This window comes from Palaemon carinicauda, chromosome 19 (genome assembly GCF_036898095.1).
Source record: "Palaemon carinicauda isolate YSFRI2023 chromosome 19, ASM3689809v2, whole genome shotgun sequence".
Classification (NCBI taxonomy): domain Eukaryota; kingdom Metazoa; phylum Arthropoda; class Malacostraca; order Decapoda; family Palaemonidae; genus Palaemon; species Palaemon carinicauda.
The window spans coordinates 125,942,746-125,959,769 of record NC_090743.1 but is presented as its reverse complement, the minus strand read 5'-3'; the positions used below and the strand labels follow the sequence as shown (position 1 = coordinate 125,959,769).

The 17,024-nt window shown below is 42.7% G+C and overlaps 1 protein-coding gene across 2 annotated transcripts in view; it reads left to right on the top strand.

The window, feature by feature from the left end:
- The window catches only part of LOC137658834 (uncharacterized), a 96,619-nt gene that overhangs the window by 30,000 nt on the left and 49,595 nt on the right, over positions 1-17,024 (top strand). For both annotated transcript variants that reach the window (XM_068393913.1, XM_068393912.1), the window contains 3 exons: positions 4,474-4,547; positions 4,814-4,904; positions 12,483-12,629. In XM_068393913.1, the coding sequence (XP_068250014.1) occupies positions 4,474-4,547; positions 4,814-4,904; positions 12,483-12,629 (312 nt within the window). The remainder of the gene's footprint in view (positions 1-4,473; positions 4,548-4,813; positions 4,905-12,482; positions 12,630-17,024) is intronic.

The following is a 17,024-nucleotide window of genomic DNA, read 5'->3' as shown; positions in this document are numbered from 1 at the left end:
AAGGCATATTTAGGGCGTTTGAAGTCTTTAACTTCCTGGACTGGTGTTTAGGAGCCCTGAGTAGGAAAATCTCTTCTGCCGATAGGGATGTTTCCTTACTCATTATGTCCTGCATGGACAAGGCCGTCCGTGATGGGTCCAACGAGCTTGCCGCTTCATTCACGTCCGGAGTCCTTAAGAAACGAGAGTCTCTGTGCTCTTTTCTGTCAGCTGGAGTGACGCCATGCCAAAGATCTGAGCTACTCTTTGCGTCCTTGTCTAAGTGCTTGTTTCCTGAAGTCTTGGTTAAGGAAATTGCCTTGTCTTTAGTGCAGAAGGACACCCACGATCTAGTTGCGTCCTCGGCTCGCAAAGCTCCTCCTTTGCCTGCCTTGTCTGCTAGACCTAGGATAGACACTCCAGCGTCCAGGTTTATCCCGCCCTTTCGTGGCAGAGCCTCCAGCAGGGGAGGTGCTCGTGCCGAAGGGAAGAGAGGGAAGAGGAAAGGATCCAAGTCCTCTAAGGGCAGAGTCTGACTGCCCGCAACTTCAGACAGCAGTAGGTGCCAGACTTAAGAACTTCTGGCAAGCCTGGGAGAAGAGAGGCGCAGATCAACAATCTGTGAGGTTGCTCAGAGAGGGGTACAAAATCCCTTTTGTACGCAGACCTCCTCTAGCGACGTCCCCCATCGATCTCTCTCCCAGGTACCGAGAGGAAGAAAAGAGACAAGCCCTGAAACTGGAAGTGTCTCTTTTACTAGAGAAGGGAGCGGTGGTCAAAGTCTCGGACCTTCAATCACCGGGGTTTTACAACCGTCTCTTCCTAGTATCAAAGAAGACAGGAGGTTGGAGACCGGTGCTAGACGTCAGTGCTCTGAATGTCTTTGTCACAAAGACGAAGTTTACCATGGAGACCACAAAGTCAGTCCTAGCAGCGGTCAGAAAGGAAGACTGGATGGTCTCTCTAGACCTAAGGGACCCCTACTTCCACATCCCCATTCACTCAGACTCCCAACCTTTTCTGAGATTCGTCTTCGACGATGTGGTGTACCAGTTTCGGGCCCTGTGCTTTGGCCTAAGCACAGCTCCTCTCGTGTTTACGAGGCTTATGAGGAATGTGGCAAAATTCCTCCACTTATCGGACATCCGAGCCTCCCTTTATTTGGACGACTGGCTTCTCAGAGCCTCTTCCAGTCATCGCTGTCTGAAGGATCTCAATTGGACTCTAGATCTGACCAAGGAATTGGAACTCCTAGTCAACTTGGAAAAGTCACAGCTGGTCCCATCCCAAACTATTCTGTATTTAGGGATGGAGATTCACAGTCCAGTTTTTCGGGCTTTTCCGTCGGCCCCAGAATAGATCAAGCCCTGCTCTCCATCCAGAAGATGCTGAAGAAAGAACGCTGCTCAGTCAGGCTGTGGATGAGTCTGGTAGGAACGCTGTCATCCCTGGAGCAATTTGTCTCGCTAGGAAGGCTACACCTCCGACCTCTTCAATTCCATCTGGCTTTTCACTGGAAAAAGGTCAAGACGGTAGAGGCGGTCTCGATCCCGATTTCCGAAAAGATAAAGTCTTGTCTGACTTGGTGGAAGGACAATATCAGCCTACGAGAGGGTCTTCCCCTGGCAGTTCAGAAACCCAACCACGTTCTCTTCTCGGACGCATCGGACTTGGGCTGGGGCGCGACGCTGGACGGTCGGGAATGCTCAGGTCTGTGGAACTCGAGTCAGAGGAGCATGCATATCAACAGCAAGGAGCTTTTGGCAGTTCATCTGGCCTTGATAAGCTTCGAGAATCTCCTTCGAGGCAAGGTGGTGGAGGTCAACTCGGACAACACCACGGCCTTGGCGTACATTTCCAAACAGGGAGGTACCCACTCACTGACTTTGTACGAGATCGCAAGGGACCTGCTCATCTGGTCAAAAGATCGAGGCATCTCCCTAGTAACGAGGTTCATCCAGGGCGACTTGAACGTCCTAGCAGATTGTCTCAGTCGGAAAGGTCAAGTAATTCCAACCGAATGGACCCTCCACAAGGATGTGTGCAAGAGACTTTGGGCGACTTGGGGTCAACCCACCATAGATCTCTTTGCAACCTCGCTGACCAAGAGGCTTCCAATCTATTGCTCTCCAGTCCCAGACCCAGCAGCAATACATATAGATGCCTTCCTCCTAGATTGGTCACATCTAGATCTTTACGCATTCCCACCATTCAAGATTGTCAACAAGGTACTGCAGAAATTCGCCTCTCACGAAGGGACAAGGTTGACGTTAGTTGCTCCCCTCTGGCCCGCGAGAGAATGGTTCACCGAGGTACTTCGATGGCTAGTAGACGTTCCCAGAAGTCTTCCTCTAAGAGTAGACCTTCTACGTCAGCCACACGTAAAGAAGGTACACCAAAGCCTCCACGCTCTTCGTCTGACTGCCTTCAGACTATCGAAAGACTCTCGAGAGCTAGAGGCTTTTCAAAGGAGGCAGCCAGTGCGATTGCTAGAGCAAGGAGAGCGTCTACCATTAGAGTTTACCAATCGAAGTGGGAAGTCTTCCGAGACTGGTGCAAGTCAGTTTCCGTATCCTCGACCAGTACCTCTGTAGCCCAAATAGCTGATTTTCTCTTATACCTGAGAAAAGTACGATCCCTTTCAGCTCCTACTATCAAGGGCTACAGAAGCATGTTGGCCTCGGTCTTCCGGCATAGAGGCTTAGATCTTTCCAACAATAAAGATCTGCAAGACCTCCTTAAGTCTTTTGAGACCTTTAAGGAACATCGTTTGGCTACACCTGGGTGGAATTTAGACGTGGTCCTAAGATTCCTCATGTCAGACAGGTTTGAGCCTTTACATTCAGCCTCCCTGAAAGATCTCACTCTTAAGACTTTTCCTGGTATGCTTAGCCACAGCTAAAAGAGTCAGTGAGCTTCATGCCTTCAGCAAGAACATCGGGTTTTCGTCAGAAAAAGCTACTTGTTCTCTGCAGCTTGGTTTCCTAGCCAAAAATGAGCTACCTTCTCGTCCTTGGCCTAAATCTTTCGATATTCCTAGCTTATCGGAGATCGTAGGCAATGAACTAGAAAGAGTCTTATGCCCTGTTAGAGCTCTTAAGTTCTACTTAGCTCGTACTAATCCTTTACGAGGCCAATCTGAAGCGTTATGGTGTTCTGTTAAGAAACCATCCTTGCCTATGTCAAAGAATGCTTTGTCATATTTTATCAGATTGTTAATACGAGAAGCTCATTCACACTTGAGTGAGGAAGACCGATCTTTGCTTAAGGTTAAGACGCACGAGGTTAGAGCTGTAGTAACTTCCGTGGCCTTTAAGCAAAATAGATCTCTGCAAAGTATCATGGACGCAACCTATTGGAGAAGCAAGTCAGTGTTCGCGTCATTTTACTTGAAAGATGTCCAGTCTCTTTACGAGAACTGCTACACACTGGGACCATTCGTAGCAGCGAGTGCAGTAGTGGGTGAGGGCTCAACCACTACAATTCCCTAATTCCATATCCTTTTAATCTGTCTCTTGAAATGTTTTAAGGTTGTTTTTATGGGTTGTCCGGAAGGCTAAGAAGCCTTTCGCATCCTGGTTGATTTGGCGGGTGGTCAAAGTCATTTCTTGAGAGCGCCCAGATTAGGGGTTTGATGAGGTCCTGTTGTATGGGTTGCAGCCCTTGATACTTCAGCTCCTGGGAGTCTGTCAGCATCCTAAGAGGATCGCTGGGCTCCGTAAGGAAGACGTACTTACAAGGCAGAGTAATCGTCTAAGTCGACTTCCTTACCAGGTACCTATTTATTTTGGTTTTGTTATATTGATAACTGTCAAAATGAAATAAAAAACTCTTAGCTTATACGATGTAAACATATTTAACTCTGGTCTCTACCCACCTCCTTGGGTGTGAATCAGCTATCATATATTCGCCGGCTAAGTTAAATATTTAAAAATGATATTTTAATTATAAAATAAATTTTTGAATATACTTACCCGGTGAATATATAAATTAAACGACCCTCCCTTCCTCCCCAATAGAGATGCAGTGGGATGAGAAGAAATTGAAGGTTTTGTTTACATCGAGAGTGGTATCTGGCCGACAGTTGGCGCTGGTGGGCACACCCGCAACCTGTATAGCGATCGCTGGCGAGTTTTTATGTATGTGTCTGTCGAGCAACAGAGTTGCAGCTATTATATATTCACCGGGTAAGTATATTCAAAAATTTATTTTATAATTAAAATATCATTTCTCAGCTTTTCATCAGTCTTTCTCTCTAGTCTCTGTAGAATGAGCATACTATATATTTTCATGACAACTAGTGTAAGCTTGATGCCTCTGTATAGTACAATGATGTACTGTACTTTAATGATATAAGGATTATTTCAGGGAGGGAACCAACCGAGAGTCTAAAATAATGTAATTATTTGTAATGGTATGTTTAATTCAGGAGTAGACATGAACAAAATTAATGGAATTAATTTCTAATGACAAATATTATGTTGATTATTTCAGGAGCTTCTACCCGAACACTACAAGTGGAAAATGTGAACCCATGGCCGAGTATATGAAATTAAACAATTTGACTGGTAAGTTGAACCTTGTGGCCAAAATTCATTAATCTAACTTATTGAACAGAAAGTAGAAAGCAGGAGCAAGGTAAAGTTAAAGAAGAATGACTGAAGTGATAAGTGAACAAAGGGTGAGGATGAAAAGTAAAAGGTAAATGCAAAATGATCTAGAGGGTGTCAGGATGTTGCAAAGAACTTCTAGCACTGTTTAATTTGTGCCATTCAAGGCAATTGAACAACAATTAGGAAGTTAGAGGTGTACATTACTGGATTTTTCCCTTCAGAGTACCGTGCGAGGCCAGAGGAATATTGCAGAGAAGATTCTCAATGTATCTCAGGATTGAAATGTCAGGACTACAAATGTCGGTGCCCTACGTAAGTATGAAAATGTTCAAATATTGTTCTTATGAATGATTGAAATATAATACTGTATTGTAGTATACATGTACAGGTACTTTTCCAGTACAGTAGTTATTATATCTGGGAGCATTATCCTATAGTCGTCATGCATTGATCCATGAGGCCACCGGCTATCTGACGTCTAAAAAAAATTTTGAAGTTTTCTACCCACTGTCCCTACCATCTCTACCATCATGGGGCTGCATGATCTCCCCCTTTTTATAATGATTATCTTTACGATATCCAGTTTATCTAATTAGTGGGACCATGAGGTGAAAACACCACAGGTCTGTTACCACTAACAACTTGATATTATACATATCATCCATATTGTGTAGACTAGCCTTTTCAGCTCTTAACTCAATTTTAGATTTTTAAAATGGATCATATGGTAGTAGAAATTGAAATGTATATCGATTTGATTTTAAGATAAAAATGTACTGAATATTTTAAATATTTAACTTAGCCGGTGAATATATGATAGCTGCTGCTCCAGCGGCTCGACAGAAAACACACACAAAAACTCGCGAGCGATCGCTATGAAGGTTGCGGGTGTGCCCACCAGCGCCAACTATCGGCCAGATACCGCATATACATGTAAACAGACCCAATTTTTTCTCTGTCGGCCTTAACGACAAGACATATCAATACTCGCTGTACAACCTGGAGTTTTCTCAACATATTTGGTGAAGTACTTCCTTTTGGTTTGAGCTTTCGCAGTGCAGGTGTTTTATCTTCAACTTAAATCTGGAATCATTTTTGGATAGATTTAATTTTTTATGACTTTGGATGGTTTTTTAGACTTTCTTTGACTTTTAAATGGCCGACCCTTCCCTTAGTACGGAAATGTGTTTTAGGCTTTTAGCAATTATCTTATCACGTTATAAATTAATTATAGATTTTCCTCTATATATTTTATATCTCAACCGCCTTTATTAGGCCTCTTCGATTAGCTTTCCATTTATAATAAACATCAAGATGAATTTTAATGATTTGTTTATATGCGACCTTTCCTGAGAGTAGGCGGTCCTAACTTGGAAACCGAAGTTAAACAACGTTGAGGCCTTTCAATCGTAAATAACTTTTACAGAGCAATTGATTTAAAACTTATTAAATGAATATTTTTTAGTAGATATTTTATGAAAGATTTTCTTTGAATAGTCTTCGTACTGTTTCAAAGATGAACTAACGTTTAGTTTATTTATGCTACGCAGTTTGCGCTCTATCGTTACGATAGAGAGAGAGAGTTTCACGGTTTCACTTTGCAGAAAGAGTAAATCGATTCTGACGTTTTGTTCATTCTTCTTTCAAAGCTTAAATGTTTTAAATACTATTTTAAAGGAACTTTTTAATTGAAAAACCTTTCAGTTTTTTCATTTGGTCAAATAACCTGTTTATTGACGAAAGGTAAGTGGGCTCTTCTCTTCGGTGCGAAATAGAGAGAGAGAGAGAGAGAGAGAGAGAGAGAGAGAGAGAGAGAGAGAGAGAGAGAGAGAGAGAGAGAGAGAGAGAGAGAGAGAGAGAGAGAGAGAGAGGAGAGAGAACGTTCCGATCTTTATTCTCGTCCCAAGCGAGTAACGTTGTTCTCGAGTCAGTCTTTTACTCTCGTCCCTAGTCTCTGTACGGGGAGAAAGGATAAAACGTTTTTAGTTTTTATTCTCGTCCCAAGGCACTGTACGGTGAGAGATTGAAAACGTAGTTTTGAATGAACTAGTGTTTAGTCTCCTTCCCAGCCACTGATCTTTTTATCTTAAAATATTTTTACTGTTTTTTTGCTTGTATTAATGTGCTTACATTATACGACTGATTTCGCAATTATAACCTTTTAATGAGGGTAGAATTGCGTTCTTCAGGTAGAAATCAGTTTTATTCATACCTAATGTGAATTGTTAAAAAATTCGATTTCAGTGTAATAAGTGCAAAACAGAAAATCGTAGTGATAAAGTGATAATTGCGCAAAGTGTTATCAGTGTTGCGACCGAGGGTTCGTCTGTTCGTGCCTGTCGTTCGCCTAGTCCGAGACCTCTTGCAAGCTCCCAAGCCCAAGAGAGAAGTAATGTCGTACGACTTATGGGTTCGAGAGGACTTGATCAGCGAACAGACGTTCCCTCTATGGTTTCAGGCGTGTCTCATCAACACCGCCCCTACCATAAGACGAGCGAGACGTTTTTCTCCTCATCATCCGAAGGCTTTTCGCATAAGAAAATGTGGAACAAGGTTTCGAGGCCCTTTAAGCGAAAGTCAGTCCTTTCAGGACAGGTCCAGCGTCCTGGTTTTAACTATTAGGACAGCTCTGACCCTATGCAGTCATCGGAAGACAGCTCGCCGCATAAACAAAAGCGTAACACAGGTTCCGAGAGTCTTTTTGTAGGCAAGGTTTTGCAGTCACAGACGTTACCCTCGTCTCTTACCGCAACCATTCCCGTTGATCCTAAATGGGTTGTACGGCAAGACATGCAGAATAAGCTTGCCTCTCTTATGGAAGACTATTCTGCCGATAAGGTTCACGTTGATCCTAGCCGTTTATCTCATCGAGATCCTGGCCTTCAGCCGCCCAAACGAACCTTTGTGCGTCCTGTTGACGTTGGCGTAGCTAAGTCACGTCAGTCACGATATGTAGAGCCTCACTCGATGCGGTCACGTGTTGGCTTTCAGCAGCATTTGGACGTTAGGCCGCTTCCTAATGCTCCTGTTGACGTTCAGGACGTTCGCCAACTAGCGGAGTTGACTTGTTTTGACGCTGAGCGTCAACTACCGCAGTCTAGAGTTGTTTTGACTTCTCAGACTAGGCAGTCAAAACAGTCTCGAGTGGACGCCATGCGTCCTCCCGCACCTGTTGTTGTTGACAGTTCACAGACTGTTAAGCAGTTACATGACGTTGCGTCCTGGTCCGCTACTAATGCACCAGTGCGTGTGGACTCTGCTTGTCAAGCATTGCCACCACGGCAGGTCTCTCCCTTGCTTGAGACTCGGCTATTGTCGGACAAGGTTCCTTCAGATGAGGAAGTTGCTGTTCCCCCTCCTACTGATATTCCCTTGAGGACTCTGTCAGACGGAGAGGAGCCTAAAGCTGCTTAGCCCTCTATGGACTTTAAATAAATCATGCTGATTTTTAAGGATCTTTGTCCGGATCTTTTTGTAACTGCTGCTCCTCGTTCGCCTAAACGTCAGAGTTTACACTAGGCCTAGCTACTTCGAAGCCGTTGTTTTTATAAGCTAGTGCTCTCTCGCTCTTCTAAGAGAGCTTTACGTTTGCTAGGCGACTGGTTTATCACCAGGAGGAGTTTGGGGGAGACAGCCTTTGCTTTCCCTACTTTTAAGCTGGCTTATAGAGCGAGAGTCTGATATGACACGGGAGAAGTTCTCGGCTTGGGAGTTCCTGCCTCTGCCCAGATAGACTTCTCAAACCTCATAGACTCTCCCTGGCTCCTGGCCATGAGACGCTCCAAGATTTTATGGTCGACTTCAGAGCTAGACCATCTCCTGTTAGGAGTTTTTTCGAGCGTTTGAAGTTTTGCTGTACAATTATGTCATGCATAAACAAGGCTTTCAGGGATGGCTCCAATGATCTGACAGCCACGTTCTCTGCAGGAACAAGTCCCTCAGGGATGGCTCCAATGATCTGGCAGCCATGTTCACTGCAGGAGTACGTAAGAGGCAAGTGCGCTCAATGTGTTCATTGTCAAGACAAACTTCACGATGAAGTCTACCAGGCTGTCTTGACAGCATTAATGGAAGGCGACTGGATGGTCTCTCTCGACCTTCAGGAGGCATACTTCCACATTCCTATACACCCGGATTCCCAACCGTTTCTGAGGTTTGTTTACAGGAATGTGGGGTACCAGTTTCGAGCCCTGTGCTTTGGCCTCAGTCCTGCTCCTCTCGTGTTTACGAGGCTCATGAGGAATGTGGCAAAATCCCTCCAGTTTGTCTCACTAGGGAGACTACACCTTCTGCCTCTCCGGTTCCATCTAGCCTCTCACTGGAACTAGGACAAAACGTTAGAGACGGTATCATTTCCAGTCTCCGAACCAGTAAAGGCATGCCTGAAATGGTGGGACAGCAATATCAGTCTGAGAGAGGGACTATCCCTAGCAGTCAAGAACCCAAACCACGTGTTGTTCTCAGACGCGTCGGATTTGGGTTGGGGTGCGACCCTGGACGGTCGGGAATGCTCGGGTCTGTGGACCTCAAGTCAGAAGAGCATGCACATCAACGGCAAGGAGCTATTAGCAGTCCACTTGGCCTTGATGATATTCGAAAGCTTCTTCGAAACTAAGTGGTAGAGGTCAACTCAGACAACACCACAGCTTTGGCGTACATCTCCAAGCAAGGAGGCACACACTCCTTCACGCTGCTCGAGATCGCAAGGGACCTTCTCTTATGGTCAAGAAATCAAGGCATCTCCCTGTTGACGAGATTCATCCAGGGGGACTTGAACGTCTTGGCAGACTGTCTCAGTCGGAGGGGTCAGGTGATACCCACGGAATGGACCCTCCACAAGGACGTGGGCAAGAGTCTTTGGGCTACTTGGGGTCAACCCACCATAGACCTCTTTGCCTCCTCGTTGACCAAAAGGTTACCAATCTATTGCTCTCCAGTCCTAGATACAGAAGCAATCCACATAGACGCGTTTCTACTGGATTGGTCTCTTCTGGACTTATATGCATTCCCACCATTTAAGATAGTCAACAAGGTACTGCAGAAGTTCGCCTCTCCCGAAGGGACAAGGTTGACGTTGGTTGCTACCCTCTGGCCCGCGAGAGAGTGGTTCACCGAGGTACTTCAATGACTGGTAGACTTTCCAAGAAGTCTTCCTCTGAGGGTAGATCTGTTACATCAGCCCCACGTAAAGAATGTTCATCAAAGCCTCCCCGCTCTTCGTCTGACTTCCTTCAGACTATCGAAAGACTCTCAAGAGCTCGAGGCTTTTTGAAGGAGGCAGCCAGTGCGATTGCAAGAGCTAGGAGAGCTTCTACCATTAGAGTATACCAGTCGAAGTGGGAAGTCTTTCGAGACTGGTGCAAGTCAGCATCTGTGTCCTCGTCCAGTACCTCTGTAGCCCAAATCGCAGATTTTCTTTTACATCTGAGAAAGGTTCTCTCCCTTTCAGCTCCCACGATTAAGGGCTACAGGAGCATGTTGGCGTCTGTGTTCAGACATAGAGGCTTAGATCTGTCCAATAATAAAGATCTCCAAAATCTCCTTAAGTCCTTCGAGACCTCTAAGGAGCGTCGTATGGCAACTCCTGAATGGAACTTAGACGTGGTCCTAAGGTTCCTAATGTCCGACAGGTTGAGCCATTACATTCAGCCTCCCTGAAGGATCTCACCCTCAAGACGCTTTTCTTAGTGTGCTTGGCTTCGGCTAAAAGGGTCAGTGAGATCCATGCCTTCAGTAGAAACATCGGCTTTTCTACAGATAAAGCCACATGTTCACTTCAGCTTGGTTTTCTTGGCCAAAAATGAACTGCCTTCTCGTCCTTGGCCTAAGTCATTTGATATACCTTGCCTGTCAGAGATCGTAGGCAACGAACTGGAAAGAGTATTATGTCCTGTTAGAGCTCGTAAGTTCTATTTAGCTCGTACTAAGTCATTACGAGGTAAATCTGAGGCATTATGGTGCTCAGTTAAGAAACCATCATTGCCTATGTCAAAGAATGCTTTGTCATATTTTATCAGATTTTTTAATACGAGAAGCTCATTCTCACTTGAATGAGAAAGACCGATGTTTGCTTAAGGTTAAAACGCACGAAGTTAGAGCTATAGCAACCTCCGTGGCCTTCAAGCAAACTAAATCTCTGCAAAGTATTATGGACGCGACTTTTTGGAGAAGCAAGTCAGTATTCGCGTCATTTTACTTAAAAGATGTCCAGACTCTTTACGAGGACTGCTACACACTGGGTCCATTCGTTGCAGCGAGTGCAGTAGTGGGTGAGGGTTCTACCACTACATTACCCTAATTCCAATATCCTTTTTAATCTGTCTCTTGAAATGTTTTTTAATATTGTTTTTTGGGTTGTACGGAAGGCTAAGAAGCCTTTCGCATCCTGATTGATTTGGCGGGTGGTCAAAGTCATTTCTTGAGAGCGCCCAGATTAGGGGTTTGATGAGGTCCTGTTGTATGGGTTGCAGCCCTTAATACTTCAGCTCCTGGGAGTCTTTCAGCATCCTAAGAGGATCGCTGGGCTTCGTGAGGAAGACATACTTATAAGGCAGAGTAATCGTCTAAGTCAACTTCCTTACCAGGTACCTTTATATATTTGGGTTTTGTTATGATATAACTGTCAAAAACTCTAAGCATATACGCTGTAAACTTAATTAACTCTGGTCTCTACCCACCACCATGGGTGTGAATCAGCTATTATATATTCACCGGCTAAGTTAAATATTTAAAAATGATATTTTAATTCTAAAATAAATTTTTTAATATACTTACCCGGTGAATATATAAATTAAAGGCCCCCCCCCTTCCTCCCCGATAGAGACCCAGCGGGATGAGAAAAATTGGGTCTGTTTACATGTATATGCGGTATCTGGCCGATAGTTGGCGCTGGTGGGCGCACCCGCAACCTTCATAGCGATCACTCGCGAGTTTTTGTGTGTGTTTTCTGTCGAGCCACTGGAGCAGCAGCTATTATATATTCACCGGGTAAGTATATTCAAAAATTTATTTTATAATCAAAATATCATTTTTTGAAAACATGGCAGATTAAGTGTATTGGGTACCACAAGAGTTAGTAATAAAACTTAGTTGAAAATGATACTGTGATAGAGACATGAACATCATTTGAATCGTTAATAGGTTTGGTTAGGTGCATGCGTTGAGAAGGGGAAGGCCCACCCCTTCACTTATTACAGATTGCATAAGCACTTTGGTATTTAGGCTAGTGAGTAAGGAATTACTACAGAGCTCCAAATTTTGTGGTACGAATTATGAGTCTTTGATTAGATTGATAAGGTTCAGATTTGTCTATATCTAAATTATAAGCATTTATCTTTAAAGATTGCAAAGCTAAGAATTGACTCTGGCTCAGATTGAATACATTAAAATCTGAAGTAGAAGACAAGGATGAGGACAGCAGGGGCTTTTCCCAGTTCGCAACCCCATCTTTTTAGGAAACATTTAGCTAAGAATGTTGATCTTATGAAATTTAGCACAAAGGTCAGTCAGTCCCGTGTGGAAACAACACACCTAAACTCCTAATGCGTTTAAAGCACTATAGATACAATGAAAAAGTATTTATGTGATGCATTTTATTAATAGAATTCCATTTTAGTTTTGCTTCTTCAAAACTTACCAGTACTGTACTGTACTTTACTGTTTTACTATTTTTAATATATCGTAGAAATATATTTTACAGTTTTATTTTTTTTTACTTGTTATATCTCATTAAAAAATGCACTGTACTTTACTGTTTTACTATTTTCATTATATCGTAGAAATATATTTTACAGTTTTATTTTTTTTTACTTGTTATATCATTAAAAAATGCAAGTAGCAAATAATATAAGACATTAATTACATGTTGTAATGTTCACATATTTTTTTCAGGCCCTGCTCTTATAAAAAAGAAGAAGAAATTTGCGATTGCGGACCAATTGAATGGCCGTCAGCAGTGGCTCCTATAATTTTTGGTATTATTTTAGGACTAGGGATAATGGGATTTTGGGTTTTCATGATCAAGAGGACTATCAAAAAGTAAGTTATAGCTCTAATGGAAATGAGTTTTGTCTTGTATTGTGAATTTTTTTTCAAATGAACATATATATATATATATATATATTTTCAAATGAATATATATATATATATATATATAGATATTTATATATATATTTTTTTCAAATGAATATATATATACTGTATATATATGTATATATATATATATATATATTTAGGTATATATATTTATATATATATATATATATATATTTATATATATACTTATATATATTTATTTATATATATATATATATATATACATGTAATATATATATATATATATATATTTATATATATATTTATATATATATATATATATACATTTATATATATATCTATATATATAATATATCTATATATATCTATCTATCTATATATATATATATATATATATATTTATTTATATATATACATTTATATATATATATATATATATACATACACCTTTCCAATATTGTTCTGAATCCAATTATTTCTAAACTATGTTATTTGTTGTTTACACATTGATTCTAGGTAATTTTACTTGCCTTTCCCTTCAATTTGATTAATAGCAATACTTATGTCTTGGGAAAGATAATCTATTGATTTTATTAGGTACGCAAAATATATTTTATCCATAACTTTTGTTTGCAAAATTTATCATAAGGTACAGTGCAGAACTATAATATGTTAAAATTTACCATATTAGCTAACCTCCACTCTCTTTTCAGCTTATATTGGGTAAGCTTCTTGAAACTTACTACACTTAAGTACAACATTTCTTCTTCATAATTCAAGAAAAACATAATTATAATGATGAAATTTTATTTTTGTACTAATCTGATGTTCATATTGTTTTTACTCGGAGCTGTGGCAAAATTCATGTTTTCTCTCCTTGCGGAGTGCCTTCCTTTTTATGAACCACCATGTCATCTGGCAGTTGATGGCAACTACCTAGTCTGTGATACAGCATATAACCTACTTTTTCCACTATTTCTTCAGTTCTTGAAATGAAAATAACCCAGTCATTTAGTCTCTTGATATTACTGGTCAGTGGGGAAGGTGGGCCATGTACAGTATCTAAACTTTTAGAATTTTGTTTACAGTATTCTTAACCCTTTTACCCCCAAGCTATTTGGAACTTTCCAACCCTTAACCCCCAGGCGTTTTCTTTTTCAAGCACATTTTGCAATATATTTTTTTTCAATATCAAACTTACCCGATGATCATATAGCTGCATCCCTGCTGCCCCGACAGAAAAAATCTACGGGAGGAATACGCCAGCGATCGCTATACAGGTGGGGGTGTATATCAACAGCGCCATCTGTCAAGTAGGTACTCAAGTACTCGATGTCAACAACGAACCAATTTTCCCTCTGTCGTGCCACAGGCAAGACCTACTAAATACGCCGTCCCTAACTGGATTTGTTTTCACAACGATTTGGTGAAGTACACTATTCCAGTTTTGAGCTTTCGCTATGCAGGGGTTTTATCTTCATTTCAAAACTTGAACTCGTTTTGGATAGATTTAATTATGGTGACGAAGAGAGTATGGACTCTCTTTCACTTTTAAATGGCCGACCCTTCCCTTAGACGGAAGTGTTGGTGACGAAGAGAGTATGGACTCTCTTTCACTTTTAAATGGCCGACCCTTCCCTTAGACGGAAGTGTTGGTGACGAAGAGAGTATGGACTCTCTTTCACTTTTAAATGGCCGACCTTTCCCTTAGACGGAAGTGTGTTTAAGTTTTTAGTAATTTTGCTTAACAAGTTATAGATCTATTTATTTTATATCTCTCCGCCTTTCTAGGCCTCTTCGATTAACTTTCCATTTATTATAAACTTATAAAAATTAATTTTTGTTTGTTTATATGCGACCTTTCCTAATAGTAGGCGGTCCTTAATTGGAACCGAAGTTAATTAACATTGAGCCCGTCATATCGTATTTTCCTTTTAAGAATTTTAATGTTTTTGAAAGAATTTCTTTGATAGTCTCGTACTGTTTTCAAAGATGAACTAACGTTTAGTTTAGTCTCCGCAGTTGTTGACGTTCAGAACGTTCAACATGCGCTCTATCGTTACGATAGAGAGAGAGTATTTCACGGTTTCACGTTGCAGTAAGAGTAAACCGATTCTAGCGTTTCGTTCATTCTTTCTTAGCTTAAATGGTTTTAATTCTAATAAAGGAACTTTTTGGGAAACCTTTCAGTTTTTTCCTTTAGCAAATAATATGTTTTAACGATATATATTGGGCTCTTCTCTCAGGTTCTAAGTCTAGAAAGAAGAGAGAGAGAGGTAGAGACGGAGGGAGAGAGAGGAGAATAAACGTTTCGTTCAAGCGGGTAACGTTGTTCTCGTTTTTCACTCTTCTCCCTAGTCGCTGTAGGGGAAGAAGGTAAAACGTTTCTAGAGTTTTATTCTTGTTCCCAGGCTTTATGCGGTGAGAGATTTTAAACGTAGTTTATTTGATCTAGTGTTTAGTCTCTTTTCCAGCCACTGAATTCTTTATCTTTCATTATGTTTTTTTGTTGCATTGTAAAACTGTTTTCGCAATTACTACCTTTTAATGAAGGATAGGATTGCGTGTTTCAGGTACAAATCACTTAAAGTTTCGATTTCAGTGAAATAATTGCAAACAGAAAATCAAAAGTGATAAAGTGATATGCGCAAAGTGTTACAGTGTTGCGTTCGAGGTTCGTCTGTTCGTGCCAGTTGTTCACCTAGTCCGATACCTCTTACAAGCTCCCAAGCCCAGGGGAGAAGTAATGTCGAAGGACTTATGGGTTCCACAGGCCTTGATCGACGAACAGACGTTTCCCTCGGTGGTTTCGGGTGTATCTACACACGTTGCCGACGTGATCGCCCCACCCACATAAAGACGAGAGAGCCCATTTATTCCTCGTCTGCGGAAGAGGTTTCTCGCAGAAACCATGGACCAAATCTTGCAGCTTTAAGTGCAAATCGGTCCCTTCCGCGCAAGTCCAACGGCCTAGGTGTAGCCACTGGGTCAGTTCGGACTCGCTCCAGTCATCCGACGACTGCACACCTCCCAAGAGAGGCAAGGTGGTACCGCAACAGGCAGTAACTGCGTCTGTTGCCGCACCAGCTGTTTTAGACCCTCAGTCACAACGGACAGTAGCTCCGTTTGTTGCCGTCTTTTATAGACCCTAGTGGTCCATGCTGCAGACTATACAGTCTCAGCTTGCTCCTTCATGCAGGAGTATCGTGCTGAGAAGGTTGGCAATGCACCTGTTAATCTACAACCTGCCACGGTTATGCGCTCAGCAGATACTGCGGCTGCCTGCTCCCACACTCCACCTGTGAGAGCTCCACCTCCGATGCGCAGTCGACCCTGCCAGACGCATGTTCATGCTGCACCCTCCGTTGACATGCGTGAGCTACCGCATCAGCAGTGGGAAGGTGCTGTAGAGCTGCCGTGTTTTGACACAATGCGGCATGCTCCGCAACCCATGCGGCATGCTCCGCATCCCATACGGCATGCTCCGTAACCCACGGCAGTCCCTCCCACGCACCAGCACTCCGCTTTTGTTGTTGCCAGCTCCCACACTCCGACTGCGGAGAAGGTTGACGATGCACCCGTGGGCCTACAGCCTACCACGGTTGTGCGCCCGGCATGGCTGCCTGCTCCCACACTCTTGTTGTGAGAGCTCCTCCACCCATGCACAGTCAACCCTGCCAGATGTATGATGACTCCCACAGACACACGGAGCACTCCGTTGCCGTGCGTGAGCTACCACAAGCTGCCGTGTTTTGACACGGTGTGTCAGCCTCCGCAACACACTGTGGTTACCGCCACTCGCCCGCAGCAAACTAGTCAGTCAGGAGTTGAGGCTTCCCCACACAACTTTGGTTGTTGCCAACTCACAGACTGTCAAACAGTTACATGACGTTACCTTCTGGTCTGCTACTAATACACCAGTGCTGTATGTCCTCACGCTCCTGTTGTGGTTGACAGTTCAGTTTTTGACAGTTCACAGACTGTCAAGCAGTTTCATAACGTTGCCTTCTGGTCTGCTGCTTATGCACCAGTGAAACCCTCACTGAGATAACCTAGCTTTTCTCGGACATGGTTCCTGTAGATGAGAAAGTGCTGTTCTCCCTCCTTCTGATACTCCCTTGAGGACTCTGTCATTTGGAGAGGAGCCTTAAGCTGCTTAGCCTCCTATGGACTTTAATTAAAGCATAACATGCTTCCAGAGAGGGTAAATGGTTCCGCTTCAGTCGCTACCCCGTCTGTTGCCACACCTGCTCCCATAGACCTTGGGCTTTGTTGCAAGACATGCAGTCCAAGCTTAGTCCTTGATAGAGGATTTTTACGGAGAAGAACCTTCTTGCCTACAACCTTCCTACCGGTTGGTTGTACGCCCTGTTGACG